General features: G+C 55.3%; 2 protein-coding genes across 3 annotated transcripts; one reads left to right on the top strand and one right to left on the bottom strand.

Moving 5' to 3' along the window:
• Positions 1–54: 54 nt before the first annotated feature.
• Positions 55–5,872, top strand: SRRD (SRR1 domain containing). Its single transcript, XM_041003602.1, has 7 exons — positions 55–215; positions 718–758; positions 2,099–2,340; positions 2,461–2,559; positions 3,621–3,775; positions 4,235–4,280; positions 4,626–5,872. Exons 1-7 carry the CDS (start codon positions 61–63, stop codon positions 4,833–4,835), a joined length of 948 nt encoding a protein of 315 aa, XP_040859536.1. The 5' UTR covers positions 55–60; the 3' UTR covers positions 4,836–5,872.
• On the bottom strand, positions 4,217–17,829 carry TFIP11 (tuftelin interacting protein 11). 2 transcript variants are annotated; one of them, XM_041003600.1, is made up of 13 exons: positions 17,655–17,829; positions 14,841–15,058; positions 13,109–13,265; positions 12,670–12,826; positions 11,652–11,779; positions 10,238–10,390; positions 9,111–9,638; positions 8,871–8,977; positions 8,120–8,288; positions 7,406–7,649; positions 6,803–6,945; positions 6,535–6,700; positions 4,217–5,388 (listed from the first exon to the last, which is right to left on the bottom strand). In XM_041003600.1, exons 2-13 carry the CDS (start codon positions 15,047–15,049, stop codon positions 5,033–5,035), a joined length of 2,517 nt encoding a protein of 838 aa, XP_040859534.1. In that variant the 5' UTR covers positions 15,050–15,058; positions 17,655–17,829; the 3' UTR covers positions 4,217–5,032. The 2 variants fall into 2 exon arrangements, with proteins under 2 accessions (XP_040859534.1, XP_040859535.1); XM_041003601.1 differs by lacking the exon at positions 17,655–17,829 and having other exon boundaries at positions 14,841–15,063.
• Positions 17,830–22,542: the final 4,713 nt, after the last annotated feature.

The following is a 22,542-nucleotide window of genomic DNA, read 5'->3' as shown; positions in this document are numbered from 1 at the left end:
GCCTGCGCGCGGCGATGACGCACGGTCGGAGCGCGACGCGTGCGGATGACGGCGAGGCCCATGGCGGCGGCGGCGCTGGACGTGTGGGAGGCTGCGGCTCCGCGGAGGAGGCGCTCCAGGGCGCGGCCACGGCAGACGGCAGCGGCGGCCCCGAGTCCCGAGGAGGCGCTCGGGGCAGACCCGGGAGTCGTGCTTCGTCGCCTCCGGGAGGCTGAGTGAGTGGAGAGGTGGGCCCGGGTGCTGACCCTCGCGCACTTGGGCACCCTTGAACCTCACTCAGTCTTCCCATCTGGGAATTAGGGGCGCACTACAGACCCGATCAGGAGCGATGGGCAGGAACGAAGGGGGGTCACGGGCGCCCGCAGGAAACGCGTGTTGTTAACAGCAGCTTCAGCTTGAGCCGCTGGTGACCGTGTCCCAGGACCCCAGTGTAAGATTTATTTAATTGAGTTAACACAGTGGAAGAGAGAGAGAGACCCTCCCCAGATGGCTGGAGCTGGGCTGATGCACAGCCAGGCGCTTCCTCTGGGTGTTCCACATGGGTGCAGGGGCCCGAGGACCTGCTGCTTTCCCAGGTCATCAGCAGGGAGCTGGATGGGAAGTGGTGCAGCCGAGCCACGCACCGCCGGCATCCCCACGAGAGACCGGTGCTGCAGACAGACGTTTAGCGTATTGTGCCACGTTGCCAGCCCCATCACGGTTTTTCTCTCTCAACAGGGCGGACCTGCTGCTCTCTGACTTCTGGAGTTCAGCGCTAGGTGAGCCCTGCCCCGCGGTGGGAGGGGAGGCCCTGCGAGGGTACAGAGCAGGTTCTGGTCTGAGGATTTAGCTTTCCTGAACGGTGTAGGTGCCGGATGCGGATGCTGCCTTCCCCCCCTGGTCAATGCTGAGACATCACTAACTCTGGCCTCCCGTCCCTCCGCTGTGAAAGAGGGGGGTGCTGCGCATATCCTGTAGGATAGTTTTGAGCGTTCAGTGGCTGTCTAGTTTGGTTGCCGACAGCAGTGCTTGCCTGCTGCCCAGGAGGAGGGAAGGGCCAGCCGCTATCCTCAGGGAACCTTTATCCTTGGTGTTACGTTGTAGATGTTTCTTCTCCCGTCCAGGTATGCTGTCTCCCTGGCTCCTGATAATATATGTAACGCTTAGAGGGAATATGCCAGAGCCAAGTTTGTCGAGGGATGTTTTGTTTCTTCCTTGATTTTAGGCTGTCATACATAAGTTTGCAACTTTAAGGCTTTTTACCACATTTAGGCTGGTGGCTTAGGGTATATTCCAAGGACCAGAATGAAGTGTTAGGTGGTGACCAGCATGATATCCATTGCCAAGTTTTTCTCCAAAAGTCTTTTTATCATTTTCTTTTGGGCAGCCAGGAGCTCAAAAGCCAATTATTCCATAGAGCAGTTTCTCGCTGGGGTGGGAGGGGAGGGAGACTGTTGTTATCTCATCAGGTAACTGGTACCTTACTATTGGGATACATGGCCTTTTTGTCTCAGAAGGTTTTTTAAAGACTTATTTTTATTGGAAAGTCATATATACAGAGACAAGGAGAGACAGAGAGGAAGATCTTGCATCTGTTGATTCACTCCCCAAGTGACCCCAGCTGGCCGGTGCTGCGCCGATCCGAAGCAGGAGCCTCTTCCAGGTCTCCTCCCCTCTTCCAGCAGGGTCCCAAGGTTTTGGGCTGTCTTCAACTGCTTTCCCAGGCCACAGGCAGGGAGCTGGATGGGAAGCGGGGCTGCCAGGATTAGAACCAGTGCCTGTATGGGATCCCTGTATTTTCAGCAGAGGATGCTAACTGCTAGGTTACTATGCCGGGGTGGCCCTATCTTAGAGTTTTTCAACAAAATTCAGTATGAATGTAAAAAAAAAAATAGAACGTGATCTTCATTACAGTCACGAAGTCCCCAGCCTGTTCTGTGGACCTTTCATGCGTGAAATACTCCTGCTCCCGTGAGTTTGGAAGTAGGCCGACAGCCTTTCTGGGGCGTCGAGGTCCTGACTTGGGCGCTCCCTTCCTCGCGTGGGTGTGTGCACTTCTCGTGTGGGCGATTTGGTTCCCAGGTCTGCGCATGTCCTCTCACTCCTCTGCTCTTTTCAGAAACTGTCACGAGCTGTCTTAGAAAAATTCGGGAGCAACTGGAGGCCCCCACAGGGACTCTGTCTGAAGCCCTCGGAAGGCTGTGTCTGGCCTCACCTCCAGATGGCTCGGCACCTGCAGACAGTTCAGCCCTGGACGCCTGCCAGGTCAAGTGTGTGTGTTACGGCCTCGGCAACTTTGCCACCTGCGTCATAGCTCGGAGCCAGCTGGCCTTCTTGCTTCTCCTCCTGGAAAAGTGCCAGGTACAAGTTGTGGCCTCATCATCCTCATTCTCCTCCCCCTAATCCCCGCTCACCTGTTCTTGCCAGGAGTGGAGTGTGCACAGATGTTTGCACTAAAATCAACAACTGCCTCTCTTCCAGATCCCCAGGAGTCACTGCTGGGTGTACGACCCTCTGTTCAGCCAACTCGAAATTGCTGTTCTGAGCAGCCTTGGCATGATTGTTCTCCGTGAGAACGAGGTGAGGGCTTCTCGGAGGTGGCGGGGGATGGCTGGGCAAAGGCTGACCCAGCTCCACCCTTCCCACGGCCTGTCCTCCAGGGCTCGGCAGCATCTACATGGTGGCCCACACTGGGTCACATACATCGTGACCCGGGACCAGTGAGGGTTTACACGGTTCTGTGCAACAACCAAGGAGGCAGGCTAGGTGCCTCAGGCAAGGTCTTTGTGGCCACAATGCACCCACCTAGACAGGCGTTCCTCTTGGCACCAGACGCCATGTTATCAGAGCACCCACAGCTCCTGGCCAGGATCTGCAGACAGAGTCTCAGCTTCTCCCCCCTGCCTGGGCTTGGCTATTTCTGGGCCCTTGAGGGTAGAGAATTGTAGGTCACAAGTACAGGGCCAAAGCCACAATGAACAGATAGATACCCAGGAGTTTTGTATTTTGATTGGGGACTGTAGAATCTGTCCTAAGACTGCCACCAAATAGCTTGTTAAGCCACATGGAAATGAGCCCCAGCCGAGTGAGGTGTTACTCCCCTGACGGGGTCAAGCTCTGCAGTTTTCACATTTGCTTGGCACTCACTCTGGGCCAGGCAGGCAGGCAGGCAGGCAGCTTTGGGGAGATCAGATGGATAAGCTCTGTCTCCATGTTTAGGAGCCCACGGTCCTGTTAGCCATAAACGAGGAATGTCACGGACAGGTAGAAGCTGCTGCTAACAGCCGTGACAGAACAGCATGCAGGAGTAGAGGTGGGTGCCCTGGGCTGCACCAGGAGTCTGCCCTGCCCAGGCCACAGAATTGGGCCTGCCAGGGGTTGGGCAGCAGCAACTTAGCACAGGGAAGCTGCAGAGGCGGGGACCCAACAGAAACCCCCGGGTTAGTCCAAGACTTCGAATGTATGTTAACACACACTGCTTGTTCTCAACGTGACATCATGAGGCCTCCCAAGTCACCTTCGTCCAGCTAGAGTTGCTGTGTGCACTCCTGAGGGGACCTCACCACGGAATGCACCTTCCCCTTACCTGTCCCCGCCTGCCCCCTGCCACTGTTCACCCACCCTGTCACTGTTGTGCCCAGGAAGGAAAGCGGAGCGTGGCCGGCGAGCCCACCCTCTTTTACATGCCGCACTGTGGGACTGCCTTGTACAACAACCTCCTGTGGAGGAACTGGTCCGTGGATGCGCTGTCCCGGATGCTCGTCATGGGCAACAGCTTCAAGGGCCTGGAGGAAAGGTGAGACCGGGGCCAGGGAGGCTTGGCTGAGCCCGATGGCGGGGGAAGCCTGCACCTGCAGGGGCCTGCGTAGCCAGGGTCCCCACGGGCATTCCCTGCTCAGAAGTAAATTCCCCAGGGGACAGGACAGGACAGACATCAGCCCAGTTAAGCGATGACAAAGGCTTTTTCAGCAGTGTTCTTTTTACCAGTAAAGTCCCCTTCCCCTTATGCAGAGGTTTCAGAAAAAGCCTGGAAGCCCCCCTTGTGGCTGCTTTCTGTGGCCCACGGCTGAGATGTCTGCTGCCACGCCAGTCTCTCTGGAAGGCAGGCCTAAGTGCAGCTGTCACTCTTCGGCCTATCCCACATCCCTGGTACTTTCCTGAATTCTTACTGTGCTAAGGCACCTGGCTGTCCTGTGTTGGATGCTAAGTGAAACCATCCTTAGAGCTTCCAATTGTGGCTTCTTTTTATTTCCAGGTTGTTGACGAGGACTCTGCAAAGGAGTTACCCCTACGTTGCCAAGGTATCTGGGTAGATGGGTAGGGGTGGCCAGGGGTGTGACATAGTGCTGCTGCACGCACTGGGGACACCATGCTGCCAGCAGAGCTCCCCCCACAGGTGCCAGAATGTGGCAGCACACCCATGCCACCTGTGGTTACGATGCCCATGCTGTGCTCAGCAGCACAGTCCAGCATACCCACTGTCTTAGGGGCTCCCCCATTCATTGCACAAAGGCATTCAAACCAAATTATCCTTACTCCTTTAGGGAGAAAAAAAAAAAGGTGGCAGATACAGTGAAAAAATGTCCCCCAGAGTAGTGGGGTGGGACATGGCTGCTGAGTTTTCATGTCCACGTGTTTCTGTCCAGATCCTGAAGGGGCTGGAGGAGCTGGAGCTGACCCAGACCGCACGGTACATGGACACCTTTAACGACACTTCGGTCCACTGGTTCCCCAGGCAGAAGCTGCAGCAGCTCCCTGCGGAAACCTGGGTGTTCCAGGAGGAGCCAGATTACCAGGACTGTGAGGACCTGGAGATCATCAGGAGCAAGCCACCAGAGCCTGCAGGTGCGAGATGAGGCAGGGGCCTGCCACCCTTCGTGAGAACAGGCAACGCCTCCGCAAGGCCGTCCTGTTCCAAGGACAGCACACCGGGCGAGAGCCTGGCACACGGCGAGGCACTTCTGGAGGCCGGGCATGACAGACAGCGTCCAACACAGCAGGTCCTGCATGTCCCTCTGGTCGCAGCCTCTGGCTGCAGCGGGCCGGCCACTGTCTACTTGGCCATGTCGATGAGGCTCTGCAGGGAGGTGGGCACCCAGGTCTTCTCGCCCTGCACGAAGACCACCCCGCGGTCGATGTAGATGACGATGCGGCCGAAGGTATACACCTGCTTGCCCTCGTGCCGCTTGCCGATGACAGGCATGAAGACGATGTTGTGCTCGTCGGCCTTGGTCTCGATGAGGTCCTTGAAGTTCGTGGGAACAGAGCTGGCCGCCGCCCCGATGCCCCTCTGGGCCATGTTCTCAGCCTCGCGCCGCTCCTGCATGGCCTCGTACTGGAAGTCCTTCCTCCGCTCCGTGTGGGTGAGGTAGGCGATGTTCTCTCGCGCACCAGGCTGCATGTAGGCGCCTGCAACAGAGAAGGCAGAGATGGATGCCCTGATCAGCCAGAGCACCGACTCGCCGAGGGCAGCTCGGCCTCAAAGACACGAAGACACAACTGACAGGCAGCTCTGGGGGTGACAGTGGGGAGAGCAGGCACATAGCTGGCCAGTGTCACAAACACATCTAATCCCAAAGAAGCGGAGCAGTTAGGGCGCGTCCTGCAGAAGAGCAAACTTGCACAGGACAGTTCTCTGTTCAGGGCTAGACCGGTGTAGTTTCAGGTTGTTCACACAGCCCCCTGCCCAGGAAGGATTTACAACATATTTGGGGAGCTGTGAGTTTTAGGGGGCAGGGCAGGACTGCAGATGCCAAGTGCTGAGGAGCAGAGAGCAGCACAGGAATGCAGGGCCTGGGGTGGCTGACCACAGGAGGTGGCCATGGTCCTTGAAGGCCTGGACAAGTAGGAAGACTTGTGACTGCCCTATTAAACACAGCGTGTATTTATATAATCACGAATTCTAAGTGTCTTCATTTAATAAGCAAAGTAGGAATAGGTATATTCCAGTCCCAGCTGCTCTCCTTGAGCTGGTAACCCCAAAAAGCTCTTGGCCTTAGTGAAACACTGAGTGAAACACTTGGGTTCCAGTTGGTGGCTGAGTCAGCTAGTTAACAACAAGGCCTCAGCTTGGGGCTGTTAGCTCCCTGTACCGCGAGCTCCCACGGGCTGGGCTGCAGCTCTCCTTCGCCATGACAACACGGCGACCTACCTGGAGGCAAGCCAACACTGAACTGCCTGCTTCTGACACACACACACACGCAGATACTATCACGCACTAAGCTTAACTCCTGTGACTTCCCCGTGACCTGTCGTAGGAGATGACAACAGCACTGGGGGAGTGCAGCACCCACCGAGAGCCTGCCCGCCCGTCACAGCAGCACACAGCTGGCTGGGCGGGGCCGAGAAGGCATTCTAACAGGCCCGCGGCACAAGGGCTTACGAGAGGCCTGGAGTGAGACCCATGCCTTCTATCTGAGGCCTGCTTCAGTCTCCGCTCCCAGTCACAGGGGACCAGCACTAACAGCCCAGTGGCCCAGAGCCGGTGTCTGCAGGAGTGAAGAGTGACGGGGTGGGGGTTTAGGCGGCCACCTGCAGGTTCAGCAGTTCACTCACCGACGTTGGAGGACACGGCCCTGTTCATCATGTCAAGGGCTTCGTTAAATTTGTCCTTGACGGACGGATGTGCCAGCACTTGGTCTGAGAACATGGATTTCCAACCCAGGTACCACTTGGTGATCTCCTCATAGTTTGGGCTGTTACCAAGCCAGGAGCACAGTACCTGCCAAGAACAAACAAGAAACTTGCGGCCCCCATGATTCACTGGACTCCTGCCCCACTGGACTTCACGGTCGCTATGGCTAGGCCTCGCCAGCAAGCATACCTGCAGCCACTTGGGGAAGAAGTGCTTCTCCAGGAGCCCCACGAGGCTGGACACGGAGATCATGCCCTCCCAGTCGATGACCCAGTAGAAGGCGTCCATGTGCTGCTGGTGGGGGTTAATGACCAGCTCGCCGAGACACATTCCTGCAGGACAGGGCCTGGGCTCAGACACACAGCCCCCTGCGAGGCCACGGCAGTGCAGGGAGCAAGTCCTCCACACACTGCCCGTCGGACCCGCTTCCAAACATGACTAAGCCTTAACGGAACACTTCTTGAAAGGCATCTTTTTTCTCTCACCCACAACAGTTTAGGATACAATTCCACAGAAACGAAAATGCCAGGGGCTGTCCTGTCATCAGATGCTCGCACAAGGCCAGGCAGTTGGGAAATGCAGCAGGCACACGGAGTCCGCTGCTGTCACATCCCCACACGCACACACAGCACAGGCAGCCCAGGGGCATTTAGCTCCAGTCCCTGCACAAATAAGCTGTGCTACACGTTTTTTCTCACACGCAAGAGGCTGTTCTGTGTCCCCACCAATGGTCACAGAGACCAGGCCAGCAAGGCTGAGTGGGCACAGAAGGCCTGTGCCCCATGTCCTCACCGAGCTTGGGCACGATGTTCTTGACCATGAATGCTTCCCAGGAACCCGGGGTGAAGACATCCTTCCAGGGCTGGAGGATGAGCTTGGCTGAAGAGTCGCTGGGGTGCCACTTCTGCAGGGCGCTGGCCAGCTTGCTACGGATCGGGGAATAGAGCGGCTCCAGCCGGGCCTGCATGAGCGGCAGCCACGGGTGGATCCAGGAGTGGATGGGGACAGTGTCCGTCAGGGGGTTCCAGTTTTCCACCTGCAGATGAATGGGGAAAAGAAACCCTTCGCACAGTCTGGGGTGGCAGCTCTGAAGGACCCCGGTGTACTTAGCAGAGTGCAGCCCTGGGGGAGGCCTGGGGCTGTCCTGGCCGGGTGCCTAAGTCATTCACACATGGGCAGAGGTCTCCAGGTTATGGAAGGCACAGTCAAGTGCAAAGAGACGGCCAAGGCATCTTGCAGGCCATTCGGTTTCCCTAGAGATGCTCACCCTTGCCACAAGCAGACCCACACAGCTGGGATAAATCAGAAAGCAGCAGGGTTCTGGCTTCACAGAAGCAGAGTGCACTGCACTGAAGGGGACGCGGGGAACATGCCGAGAAGAGGGCCGGAGCCAGCAGCACAGGATGGCTGTGCTGGCGCATCCTGCTCGGCCCGCACTCCAACAGCACTGGGAGAACGAGGGAGAAATGCTGGCAGAGCACACGGCTAGCTGAGGGCTGCTCCCACCTCCTTCTGCAGCTTGGGGAAGATGAGCAGATCCAGTATGTGATCCAGGATCCATACGGGGATGATGTTCACCCAGCTGTCCAGGAAGTCCACCATCGGGTCGCAGTTCCGCGGCTGCCACTGGTTGACGATGTTTCGAACAAAAGGCATCCAGACCTCCCAAATCAGCCTGGATGGGGAGAGGCAAGGCCAGATAGCTCAGCTGCCCTGGCTGCTACTCTGGCATGCCAGGGTCGCCTGCCACCACCCACCTTCAAGAGAAAGGGCAGAGTCCCAGCAAGGAAGATTACGGATACCAGGAATACTCGAGGCCCATCCCTATGCTGGGCAGCCCTAGGCCTGCCTCTGGGTGCTCCCTGTCTTCTATGCCTCTTGGTGTCCACTGCTAGGCACAGTGACTTCAGGACAAGCGCTACTCCAGGACATGTTCCCACCTGCTACCTGCTCCCCAAAGCTGACCCCTCTCTGCATCACGGCCTAAATGTCACCTCTCTGGGAGAGCCCCTGGCCCCAAGAACCCTCTACAGGGGTGGTCCTTATGACTCTCCCTCAGGCTGCCCAGTGTGCACCCTGCGTCTGTCACATCCTCCTCTGCCACCTGCTTTGTCCGCTGTACCATACACAGGCTGCTCCGGAGTGAGCCCAGTGCCTAGCACACATGTGACCAAGCTACCACATGACGGTGTCAGCTGAATGTTTAAACTCCTGCCCCAGGAGACAGCAGCAGGAGCCCGGGGCCCGGCGCACGGACCTGTGGAAGGCATCTGTGGAGAGATCCTGCCCGCCGTGTGACAGGAGCTGGTCGTTCTCCAGGAGGTTTTTCCACTTGGAGATGATCTCGGTGCCATACGTGCAGTCCTGAAGAGAGAGGGCGAGGCTGGGGAGCGAGGCAGGACCCAGCCCTCCCACCCCGGGCACCAACTTGCCACGGGAGGGCACAACCCACGCCCCTGCCCTCCAGGCGGCAGGGCCGGTCTGCCCGGCCACTCACTTTGAGGGGGTCCCACTCTTTGAAGTAGTCCTTCATGAGCGGGTAGACGATGGCCACAGCGAGGTCCACGCGGTCGGACATGCGGTACTCCTCGTGGTACTTGTCCTGCAGGGTCTGGAAGACGCGGGCGCACTCGTCCAGGGTGAGGGGGTTGCTGCAGTTGGGCTGCAGGCGCCGCTCGCACTGCTCCACCAGCTCCAGCACCTTGCTGAGGTTGCCGATGACTCGCTGCTCGTGCTCCAGCACCTCGGACATCTTCTCCAGCTCGTGGGACAGGTTCACCACCATGTCGCGCTCGTACTGCAGCTGCCGGTCGTTCTGGATGATCTCCTGCTCGGCGAGTTCGATCAGCAGCTGCAGGTTGTGCTCCAGCTCGGGCAGCGCGAAGCCCGGGGCCTTGGCCTCCCTGCCGGACTGCGGCACCTGCTGGGACGGCAGGGGCAGCCCCTCGTCGGGGATGCTGTGCTTGTGGCTGATCTGGCTGTAGCTGTAATACACCTTCTGCTCCCGGCCTGTCATGTCGATGACCTGGGAGATGGTGGAGGGGACAACGTGGGTCAGCGTCCCTGCTGCCTGCCCAACACGCAGCCAGGCAGAGCAGAGAGGGGCAGTGTTCCGCCAAGTGGGATCCACGTTGTATGAGATTTGAGACTCAAGAAACAGAATAATCAGATGTAACAAACAGTTCTAGAATGGATCCCTTGGGACAAGCTGGATGAAGAAGGATTTCTGGGAAAACTGGAAAGCCTCCTTAAGAACCGAGTATTGGTGATGACAAGTTACTGTAATGGAAAAGCAGGGGCTGTGCTGATGAGGCAGACACCAGCCCCTGATGTGAACAGCCCATGAAAGACACAGCATCACATGTGGTAAAGTGCGTACAGGGAATGTTCAAGGTCCAGATGGATGCGCACTGAGGTGCTAACATGAGGTCATGTTATTAACCACAAGCTTAATGAACGTCAGCATGGAACGCTCATGTGAGATCAGGACCCATCTCCACACCTAAGGCCGAGATAAAGACCCGAGGAAGCTGAGCAATCCAGGGACTGGGGACCTTGCCGTGTGGGGCTGTGTGTTGACAACTCTGAACAAGCCCGGGGCCAGACGTCCAGGACTGCCCTTACCTTGACCTGAGACAGCTCCTTCTGGGGAGCCGTGAGTTTCTTACTAATCCTGCCCTTGGCCTTCAACTCCTCCACCGTCTTGTAAGAGTATTTGGGCTTCTTCTTGCTTCCGCTGGGGTCTTTCCTCCATTGGCTCAGCTCCTTCTGAAACTCCTAACGCAGAGGGAAGCAACTGGTCACGACAGGAAGCAGCACGTTGCACGGGACCGCTGGAGGGCACGGAGCAGCCTCCCCTATGTGCCCCAGCTCCACGCTGAGGGCTGGGCCTGCATGCCACTGAAAGCCGTGACAGCCACCTGGCCTCTCAGCAACAGTGGGGTTCAGGAGGCAGGTGTGCCAGCTCCCACTGCGGTGAGAAACAAAGGTAAAGGCGGCACATGTTGGGCATCTTCTATGGGCAGCCCTATGGCTGAGCTCACATCAAACTCTGAAGCACAACATAAGTTTTTTTTTTTTCAAGTGCCCTAACGTTGGTTCCAACTAAAAAGGAAGATAAAGTCACAAGGTAAAATATCTTTCACAGTTAGGATCTATAAGAACTTGAAGGGCTAAAGTAACGGAGCAGACCTGAGGATGGTCCAGCCCAGCCCTCCAAGGTGGGCGGTGTGGCCAGCGTTGTACTTTTCTCACACTGGTCTAAACATAGAATTTCTTGCCCCCAAAATATTTGAATGTCTGACTACTCAGGTATCAGACAGGCCTGAGCTCACACTATCATGGCCAGGTAACATCCTCCCCCGGGAGCCGAGTTCCCTCCAGCCGTGACAGCCTCGTGCCTGGCTCACAGGGCGTACCCCTAGTGCATGCTGAGCTCCGGACACGCACTGTCCATTCCAAACCCCATGTCTCCTTCCTCCTAAGGTCACTGATGAGCAGCAAACATGCTCCCGGGAGCAGCACCTGCTTATCTTGCCAACACCAAGAAAACACAGTGGTTCTCACCCTGGTTTCCCACTCCTTCTGTGGCTGGTGTCCAGTGACACAGGTGCCAGCAGGTGGCTCCCTGCTGCATTCGAGGCCCCCTTCCCCTCCCTGCTCCTGGGCTGCCCACCCGTTGCCCATTGCTGTGGCTCTCCAGGGTCTTGTCACCATTGAGCTTGAGTTTCTCCTCCATACCCTTGGGCTTCCCATCTCGCCCCAGGCTGCATCATGCCTCAATGGGACTGTTTCTTTCCCCATGCCCTGTTCATTTGCTGGGGCGCACCCTTTCCCCTCCCCTTGCTTTGCAGCCTAGGCATCTGCCCGCATGTCATGCCGGGGTCCCTGGCTCACTACTATGTGTCTTGGTCCAACAGGCCCTGAGACCAGTGTCATGGTCAGGCTGGCCTGGGGACGAGCAGGTGCGCAGCCAAAGCATGCAGACAGACAACAGGAAGGAGCGCACATAGGACACCGCCACCCCGCCTTCCCTTACCTCCTCGGCTTCCTCTTCCGAGTCCACCACGGGGAAGTCTTGCAGGGACTGCGTGGTCCGCTCAGAGCCGTAGGCCCCCACGGCTCCCTTTCCCTTTCTCTGCTTGGCTTCGATGGGGTTTATGATGCCTGGCAAATTCCCGCAGAAGACAGAGAGACCTCAGATCACAGCAGTTCAGGTATGTGAATGAGGCACTCAGGGACACCTTGCTGCCTCGCCCCTCACACAGAGCAACACACAGCATTCACAAGGCCCTGCCCTGCCCTACCCTGCCCTGCCCAAGGATGCTGCTCAGGCCCCAGGCCATCTGAAAGTTCTGAGCATTCATGCTGCCATGGAACTATCTAGTCCACAATGGGGTGTGGGCCAGACCAAGACCAATGCCAGCTGTCTGGAACTCCATCCTGGTCTCCCATAGGGGTAACAGGGGCCTAAGCACTTGGGCCATCCTCCACTTTCCCAAATGCATTAGCAGGGCGCTGGGTAGGAAGTGGAACAGCTCGGATGTGAACTGGCATGGGATGTCAGTGACACAGCTAGAGCCTGCATCCCCTGCTCCAAGACGGTCCAAGACATCTGTCAGCTATTTGACTTTTACAGCTAATAGCTGCCACGTCTGGCTTTTCTGCAACACATCCAATGTCTGGTAACACTTGTTAATGTTGTGTCTTTCTCATAAAAGCCTTTAGGGACAGGATCACATCTGAAAGATTTCACTTCCCCTATGACTTCCTTCTCCCCGTCCCCCTTCCCCTCCCGTGCTGCTGAGGTTGCAATAAGGAGTTCCTCTGTCATCGCCCTAGATCACCACTTCCTCATCATTCAAGTTCATTCACTCTTCGGAAACACTGGCCAGCCTTTAGATCCTACTCCTTCTGCCCCACTGACCCACGTTTGGACCCAAGGGAGCTGATGAGCACCCTGCCTCTGTTGGGCAGGGCTGCAGGGCTGCAGGGCTGCAGGGCTGCAGGGCTGCAGGGCTGCAGGGCTGCAGGGCTGCAGGGCCACGGGGCGGTACCTTGGGCGTTCTTTCCGAGGCCCCTTCCAGGTACGTAGCCCATCTTCTGGAGCAGCTTCTGCCCGATCCCTTTCGTGTGTCTTTCCCAGCTGCCAAAGTCCATGAAAGATTTGGTCCCGCCTGCGAAACCTTTCTGGCTCGGCTTAAAATTCCCACCCTGTGGAGAACAATAATTGAACGGGAGAGAAGAAAAAGAAAAGTTTGAGAAAGTCTGGCCAATGAGAGAACGGCCTGGCAGGTGCAGAGAGCTATGAGAAGGGACAGGGGAACCACGAGGCATCTGTGTGGCGTGCCAGGACGCAGCGAGACTGTTCCACACACCCCACATGGCTTCACACACCTGCCACCACACACAAACCCACGTGACCAGGTCCCCGCTCAGCCACAATACCCGCAGAAAGACGTTCCCAGGGTCACGATCCAGTGACGAAGACTCTACCGTTTTTAACTTCTTGGGTCCCAAATCCTTTGGGGGAAAGTCGTCCTGTTTCACGGGCTTCCCGTCGTCATCGGAATCGTCAGCCTCCGCCTCCTCGGCCGCCCCTTTCTTGAGCCCCGCACTGATGAAGCTGACGGGCGCCGAATAGTCGCGTGGTCTGCGGGCAGACACGGCGCCTGGGGCTCAAGAACTCCTCAGCGATGACCCCTTCCCAGAACCCTGGCCCACCCGCCAGGGAGGTACTGAGACGGTGGCTCCCATGGGATGCAGGTGACTACCAACAGGCACATTAAAAAAAAAAAAAAAAAAAACCCTGACACTAATGCATGCTAAGTTTTCATAATACAGATTTTTTTCATGAATTTCTGGACTATTTCTCATATGCTAAATTATCAAAAAGGCTCCAGATCTGGCTTCATGTAATCACATATAGCTTTTTTTTTTTTAAGATTTATTTACTTATTTAAGCAGCACAGTTAGAAAAAAACAAGAGAGAGGTTTACAAGGTGTGTCACTCCCCAGATGGCCCCAACAGCCAGGCTGCAGCCAGGGACGCAAGCACTTGAACCACCTTCCACTGCTTCCTAAGCTGCGTTAGCAGGGAGCTGGGGCGCTGGGTACAAGAGGAGCAGCCGTGGGCCTGGCGCCGTGGCCTAGTGGCTAGAGTCCTTGCCTTGAACGCACCAGGATCCCATATGGGCGCTGGTTCTAATCCCAGCAGCTCCACTTCCCATTCAGCTCCCTGCTTGTGGCCTGGGAAAGCAGTCAAGGATGGCCCAAAGCCTTGGGACCCTGCACCCGTGTGGGAGACCTGGAGGAAGCTCCTGGATCCTGGCTTCGGATCGGCATAGCATCAGCCGTTGCGCTCACTTGGGGAGTGAATCATCAGACGGAAGATCTTCCTCTCTGTCTCTCCTCCTCTCTGTATATCTCACTTTGTAATAAAAATTAATAAATCTTAAAAAAAAAAAAAAAAACAGGAGCAGCCAGGACTCAAACTGGCGCCCAAATGCAATGCTAGTGACCACAGACGGCAGCTTAATTTGCCATCCCCTAGCACCCTCATTATTTAAACTGGTATGTTCAATTCAGATCTATCACTAAAGGGTAATCAATACCGACGCAGAACTTGCTGTAAATCCAGCAGATGCGGGCTGGGTCCCACATCACAGTGATTATGCTTGCTAAGCACTCCGAGCTCCTGGCGCAGCGTCTGCTAAGGCAGCCCCTAGAAGGCCGTGGTGACAACTCATCAGGGCCCGTCCTTCCGGCCACACGGCACGCCTGGCCTTGTCCTGGTCAGTCCAGGCCCTGGGGGAGTGACTCAGAAGACGGTGGCTCACGGCTGTGTATCTCTGCCTCTTGAACAGATCCTTAAGAAAATCAAGGGGCATCTTACAAATAATTACTAAAGACCCGATGCTCCAATTTCCCTTTGACCTGAAAAAATTCATTTAACTCACGATCCGTTGTTTGAGGTGAATTATTTCAATTACAAAAACAAAAGAAACCAAATGTTGGTCAAGTCGGGAAATAGTGACATTCAAGAGCAGACGCTCTGGAGCGAAAACACATGAACGACATCAAGCAAACTTCAAAAAAAAAAAAGCTTACGTCTATCAGATACATTTGAAAATGAAGACTGAACTAGCTATGAGGCGGGAGGGACGTGCACACCCTCCCCTGGGTGCCCCTGCCCGCCCTCGCCTTCCGCCCCGCAGCCCGGCAGTACCGTTTGCCTCCGAAGCTGGGCCTCTCCTCGTCCGAGTCGCGCTCGGCCCACACCCCGTACGTGGCCTCCTCCTTGGTCTGCCAGTGGCGCTGCCGGTTGGGGTTGAACTCATTCTGGAGATCCCAGTCGGTGATCTCAAAGTCCTCCCGCTCATCGTCGTCATCCTCCACGCGGCCTTCTCCGTCCCGGTACAGGTGGGAGAGCGACATGGCCAGTCACTGAGGGGACAGAAAGGACACGGCGTGTGGTTAAGTCTCTGGGAAGGGCGGAGAAAGGAAGTGGAATTCAAAGTGTTACTCCCTGTTACTAGACGACCCAGCAGACACTGGCAAGCATCAGTCAGAAACCAATTGGGGGACCAAGCGCAGTAGCCTAGCGGCTAAAGTCCTTGCCTTATATGTGCCAGGGTCCCATATGGATGCAGGTCCTAATCCTAGCAGCTCCACGTCCCATCCAGCTCCCTACTTGTAGCCTAGGAAAGCAGTCAAGGACGGTCCAAAGCCTTGGGATCCTGCACCTGTGTGCACAGGAAGAGGCTCCTGGCTCCTGGCTTCCAATCACTCAGCTCTGGCTATTGCAGCTACTTGGGGAGTGAATCAACGGATGGAGGATCTTTCCCTCTGTCTTTCTTCCTCTCTGTATATATGACTTTGTAACTAAAAAATAAATTTAAAAAAATAGGTATTTTAGAAATCAAGCAAGAACCAAGGCTGGGAACTCCTCTGTCAGGATGTAGTACCTGCAGGGGAGCGCAAGAACCAAGGCTGGGAGCAGCCCAGAGCAAGCCAGGTTACGGTACCTGCCATCTGGGGGCAGGCCAGGCTGGTCAGTTCATAATATCCACTGGCAGACTTGAGAAGCAGGATAGAGCGCAAGACAGGTCAGGTCAGACCACACCAGTTCACATCAGGGCCAGAACTGGGGGCTGGCTGGGCTGGCCTAGGCTGCAGAACCCACCAGAATGAGCTAGAACAGGGGCAGACCGGATTGAGGAAGGTTATAGCATCTGCTAGCAAATGCCAAGGTGAGGTGGGACATGCCAGACTGGGCCACATCACCCACCAGCACATTCAGGAACAGGGGAGGAGGGAAGGGAGTGAGCCTTTTGCTGTGTGTATGGTGGAGGGGGGTATTGCAGGGATTCCCCTGCTGGGCTACTGCTCCCACTGGTGCACCTGAGACCTGAGACTCGGGGCAGACCAGTCTGGGCAGAGCCACACTACCTGATGGCCTGCTTGTGAGCTGGGTTAGGGTGACAGCCAGGCTGGGCTAACCAACTGTACCCATTGGTGCATGCATGAGCCAGAGTAAAAATGCAGGCTGGTTGGGCTTTGTCACAGCATCAGCTGGCAAGTGCTGGGACTGGGGGCAAATCAGTCAAGCTAGACTGCAGAACCACCTGGAGAGTGCAAGATCTGGGACTGGCAGTGGGCCCAGTGGGAAAACTGTGGCACCTCTCTGACAGGCTGCAGCTCCCATGAGAATCAGAGTTAGAGGCGGGTCTGGCTAGACAGTAGTAGCACCCACTGGCGTGAGTGTGGGCTGGATAGTGGGGTCAGTTGAGTTGAGCTAGGGTTCAACGTCCAGTAACAAGTACAAGAGCTGAATGGGATATAGGACAGATGGGACCAGTCTGCCGCACATACTGGCAAGCACAGCAACCAGGGTTGGGGTGGTTCTGCAGGGGGTTATAGGGGGCCGCTCCAACTAGGCTGCAGTTTCTGCTGATGTTTGTAAGGGTTGAGTATGCGGTGGGCAGGGTCAGGCTGAGTCTCAGCATCCACTGATTTATGCAAGAGACAGGGCTGGAAACAGAACCAACCCAGCAATTGCAACGACCAGTGTGTATGTAGGCTGATGTGAGTGAGGGACTGAGCCAGACCTAATACTGACAAGCACACACAAGTCAGGTCGGGGATCAACAGCACTACAGAATTATCAAAACCACTCGAGGAAAAAAAAAAAACTCACTTCCCACAAACGCTCAACAAGAATACAGCTTCTCCCCAAATCCCCACTATGGCCTACATTCATCATCATCATCGTCTCCATCACTGCTGGGTAAAACCACAGCCCGAGTTCCATCCCCACCTCCACCTGACAGCACCTGACAGCTGGACACAAAGGGCCCAGCTCGGTTGCACTCCACAGTAATTAATAGATCCCATACGTGAGGGTGACCAGCAGGCTCTGGCGTGGCTGGCAGGAGTGACCAGCAGCCTTTGGGACAGTCCATCATTTCCATGGGCAGGTACCAACCTAATAGCAAGTCGCCCCCCGCGTCTCCCACTCATAGCCACACTGTGGCAGGTGCAGGTGACCCCAGCGTTCCCGGAGGAGGCGGGTGGCACTTGCCGGAGACACACGGCGGGCACCGCCACTTCCCTGAGCAGGGTACGGCCATAACACCCCCCCCCCCCCACACACACACACCCCAAGCAGGGACGAGCTCCCGAGTTCTCACGAGAGGTCATGAGGTGGACGTCCAGGGTGGAGGACGCCTCCACGGAGCTCCCCCACACGCTAAGCAACTCGCCCAAAGGAGGCTATGCCGGCTGGACTCAAGATCCCAGGCACCAACTCCAACTGTGGTCCCTCCAGGGCGCAGGCGGCTCCGGGGTGTCACTCGGAGCCCCCAGACGTTTCCCCAACGGCCACCTGCCCCCCAACACCTCTAACGATCGCCGCCACCGGGACCCGCCCCTCCGTCCGGGCTGCAGGCGACACTCACTCTCACACAGGCTCCAGGCCGAGGCCTGCCTTCTCCGACCCCCCGACCCCTACCCCGTAGTCTCCCGGGTCCCACGGCCCGACCTCGCTTACGGATCCGATTAGGGGTTCTAGAACTCAACTTCACATCCCCCGCGCGGAGACGACGCTACCGCTCCTGTAGCCGGAAGTAGGATGCGGCTAGACCGGCGCGCCGGAAATGACGTAAGGACCTCTGCGTGAAAGGGCTTGCCGGTTGCTATGGCAGAGTTGCGACGCTAGAGCTGGTTTGATCCTTGGGTGACAGGCTGGGGAACTAAAAAGAGTAGCGTTTCGAATCTAAATGTATAAAGTGGGGATTAGAGTTGGTGAGCAAAGGATGGGAGAGTGTTCTAGAGTTCTCCGAGAAATAGTGCTTTTCTGACGGGTGTAACAGGTGGCAGAGTCTGTCCACGCGCGGATGTGATTATATAAATAGTACCTGTGCTTGCACTGTGGGAGGCCCAAAGGATTCAGTGAACAACAAAGATCCCCCCCCCCCCCGCTGCCCATCTTAAAAGTAAAATTTTTAAGATTTATTTAATTTGTATTGGAAAGACAGATTTACAGAGGAGAGATAGACAGCTTTTCAATTCGTTGATTCTCTCCCCACGTGGCAGCAACGGCCACAACTGAGCCAATCCGAAGCCAGGAGCAGAAGGAGAGGGTCTAACAGACTCCAGGGACCAAGGGAAACGGAGAGATTGGCTGGAAGCAAGCGTGAGCGAGCACGGCTTTCTGTGGTTGTGACCCTGGCTTTGCCATACAGTGGATGGAAATGCACTGATTTGAATGACGAGACAGGCGCGGGTGGATCTGTGTCACCAAATGGACCCAGCCTGGTGGCTTCTGCAGGAGGGTATTTTGCACACGGTCATGGGGTGACTCGGGAGTACAGACTTGCAACTCCTACATGATGTCGTGAGGAAAGGTAACTGTTAGGATGCCGGCATCCCATAGGGACACCAGTTCGTGTCCCGGCTTCTCCACTTCTGAGCCTGCTGCCTGTGAAGATGCCTAGGAAACGCAGTGAAGGATAACCCAAGTGCTTAGACCTGTGAACTCACAGCGCAACCTGGATGGAGCTCCTGGTGGCTGGCCCCAGCCTGGGCCAGCCCTGACCATTACAGCCATGTGGGGAATGAACCAGTGCGTGGAAGACCAGTCTCTATACGACTCTTTAATTTTCGAATCGATAAATGGAACCATGAGAAGGAGAGTGTGCAGACTGCAGAGCAGGCAATTTGGCCCAGAAGCCACAATGCTCACACTTCATATCAGAGGGCCCGGATGTGTCTGCTGGCTGTGTTTCCAATTCCAGCTTCCTGCCAGTGCAGACCCTAAGAGTCAGCAGGTGGGAGCTCAAGCCCGTGTGTCCCTACTACCCAGGCGGGGGGCCCAGTTAGGGTACCAAGTGGGCAGCTTCATTTCCGATAGTTAAGAGAGAGATTTTTCGGGCCCAGCGGCGTGGCCTAGTGGCTAAAGTCCTCACCTTGCACAGGCCAGGATCCCACATGGGCGCTGGTTCTAATCCCGGCAGCTCCAGTTCCTATCCAGCTCCCTGCCTGTGGCCTGAAAAAGCAGTTGAGGACAGCCCAAAGCCTTGGGACCCTGCACCTGCGTGGGAGACCCAGAGGAAGTTCCTGGCTCCTGGCTTCGAATTGGTACAGTACCGGCCGTTGTGGTCACTTGGGGAGTGAATCATCAGATGGAAGATCTTCTCTATCTCTCCTCCTCTCTATATCTGGTTTCATAATGAAAATAAATCTTTAAAAAAAAAAAGAGAGAGAGAGATGTTTCTTTAAGTACAACTTTTTTTTTTTTTTCAAATGAGGCTTTACAATGACATGAATACAGATCTCTGCTCTGCTGTTTGCCAGACATGGGACCTGGAGCAGGATGGGTCAACTCTCCATCCGCAGTTCTCTGATCTGCAAACTGGAGACAATGACCTTACTGCTGCCTGAGGATCCTAGGACGACAAGAGCTGATGAATACACAGAAAGCCAGAATAATTGGAGTTTGGAAACTGGTTGTGGCTATTTTCATCTAAAAGCCCAGTCAGTGCCCCATCTCTAGGGAGTCTCTTGGGATTTCTGGGTCCAAACACCCAGCCCTTGGAAAAGCGAGACTAAATCAATCAATAAATAAATAGCAAGAATTTGAAGTTCAGAGTCTCATGTCGACCCTGATTTGCTATCACTTCCAAGAAGAACCCAAGTTTAAATTTCCCATAAGGCGCTCTGACACGTGGCCTTCCTGGAAGGGGTTGCCGAGCAACATGGCTCTTCCACTCAGGAGGCAGAGCTCCAGGTGACACACATCACTCGTTCCTTTCACGGAGAGGACGACGGGAGGTGAGGGGCATGAAGGTGAAGGTCAGTGCCCCACAGTGAATGTAAGGGTGGAGTCGGGCCTAGAACTCGGGGCTTCCAGACTCTGCCTCCTTGACAACACCAGACGTACAGCCCTACTTAAGCTAATATAGGAGGGACTCTTGTGTGTGCGGGGTCACACAGTCAAATCCACATGTGAATCATCCAATTCGGACTCCCCCCAGGCTGTTCCCCATCCCCACCCCAGACCCTCCAACACAGCTTCCAGACCGCCTCTGGGGGGAAAAAAAAAAAATCTCACACCATTTTTACAACTTAAAATAGGTTGGTACCATAGAAACAATCCTTAAGTGACATTTCAGAGCTGATATATTTAAAGTCTAGCACATGTACTTTTTCTAGGACGGTGACATTATACGGTTGCGCATGGCTGGTGCTTATTTTGAGTTCTGTCACAAAAATATAGCTGTTGTCCTGAACTTGGCAGCAAGAAAAGTCCAGATCAGCTGAGATTAGCAAATCTGATCTTCCCCTACATGCTCCTTACAGATGGTTTCGATCCTGTTTATCATTTGAAAATTCATGAAGACTCTTTCTATAGAAAGCCAGGATGTGAAGCTGCACAGGCCTGGGGCATTACCTTTAAAACAAGCAAGCTCCAAAGCACAAGGGGAAAGTGGGAGCCACAGATTTCAGGAGTCATTCTTTTGCTCATCAACAAATATTTAATGAGTACTTATGTATTCTTTTTAATATTTCTTTAATTTGGAAGGCAGAGTGACAGAAAAAGAGAAGAGGGGAGAGGAAGGGAGAGGAAGGGAGGGAAGGGAAGGAGTGAGGGGAGGAGAGGAGGGCAGTGTCCATGTATATATCTGTCACAGTGTGAAAGTAATTCCTGGGACTGGTGGTTGACTTTTGGTGAATGGTAAGGGAAGGAGCTTAGGTCTGGCCTGGAGGCTAAGCCACTGGTTGTTTGCTTCTTGTATTGGAGTCTCTGCAATTGGTCGTCATCTTTAATTCCTGACTCCAGCTTCCTGCTAACGCAGACCATGGAAGGCAGTCGCGATGACTAAAGGAGCTGGGCTCCTGGCCACACACAAGGAACCCATGGCTTCCGGTTTGGGCCCTACCCAGTCCTGGATGTTCGGGCTGAGGACTGGCATATCACAGACATTCAGGAGTCATTCTGGCATCTTCCATTGAAGCCGATCGCTTGTTTCTTACGGTGGCTGTGGCCAACTGTATGTCCAAAGACTGCCAGCAACGACATCTCCCACACCGCATACACGTTGGCAAGGTGGCCTTCCACTCTGCCATCTGCCTTTTCCTCCACTTCCTTGATGTGGAGGAGAGAAGGAGGCTCAGGGACTACTTAGCCAGATTGAGGCAGAAGTGGCACTGAGCCCATTCCAGCCATATGCCTTCCGCTGGCCTGCGGTTCTGCCTCCTGCCCCTTGTAACCTTTGCTCTTGAAGGAGACCAGCATCGGGAAGACCGCCATGTCACAAAGAGGTCCAAGGTGGTACACAGAGGCTGTACAGAGGGAGACACCCTGGCATCTCCAGGTGCCACAGCCATGCCAACCCAGGCAACAGGTATAAAGGGTAGTTTTCAGATGACCCTAAGTGCCAGCTGCCATCTGACTGGAGACTTTTCCAGCTCACTCTGCTTAGCTCCCAGAACTGAGACAATGAAACACACATGGCCATTAGTCCCTCGGTCTGGGGGAAGATGAGGGAAGGGGGTCACTGTCTGAGATGGGATGTGTCCATTAACTCTATTCCTTCCCCACGGTAGGGGTTCACCTTCTGCATAGATATGACACTTAAAAAAAAAACCAGATTTATATTTGAAAAGCACAGTGACACCAATGGGCTTTGGAGTACAGGAGGGGGAGACTGTCCCCCAACAGGCTAGGGCAGGACCAGTCTGAAGCCAGGGGCCAGGAACTCTATCTGGATCTGCCAGATGGGTGGCAGGAACCCAACTCCTTGGCTCTCGTCCATTCCCTTCCCAGGAGCATCCACAGGAAGCTGAATTGGAAGCAGAGCAGCCAGGATTCCTTACCAGCACTGTGGAGTGCAGACATCTAGGCAGCAACTTAACTTGCTGTGACACAACACTGGCTCCCTTCCTCAAGAAATCATTGTTTTAGCAGAACATTCCAAAACAGAGCCTGACGGCTCAGCCCAGTTGGTGACTGTCAGGATACTGAACTATATGCAGCTTGTTTGGTACAGGTAACAAGACTGTCCCCTAGCTGCAGGCCAAGAGGACATCTGACTGACCCCCTCACAATGATGGCTCGGCAAGGCCAGGCTCTGTCGCCGGCATCACCTGCTAGCTGCTCTCCACAAACCCAGAAAGCTTTCACTTCCCCATTTGGTACGTGAAGAGCTGAAGGCTCAAGCCATATAGCTGGCAGGGTCAGCCTAACTCCAATCATGCATGCAACTCAACTCTGAAAGCTTCCCAGAGCCTCTTTGAAAGGTTAACAGTGTGGATGTCAATGCTTCAGTCCTCAAGGACTCGGAACTGGGACCGTCCAGGATGGGGCTCCCTGGGCAGGCTTTGAGTGTCCCCACAGGGCACTGGCCCTCTGAGGGCTCTGCTGTCCC

This window comes from Ochotona curzoniae, unplaced genomic scaffold (genome assembly GCF_017591425.1).
Source record: "Ochotona curzoniae isolate NIBS_2020 unplaced genomic scaffold, NIBS_Ocur_1.0 scaffold_274, whole genome shotgun sequence".
Taxonomy (NCBI): domain Eukaryota; kingdom Metazoa; phylum Chordata; class Mammalia; order Lagomorpha; family Ochotonidae; genus Ochotona; species Ochotona curzoniae.
Note: the sequence above shows the minus strand (reverse complement) of the source record. Positions and strands in the feature narration are given on the sequence as shown.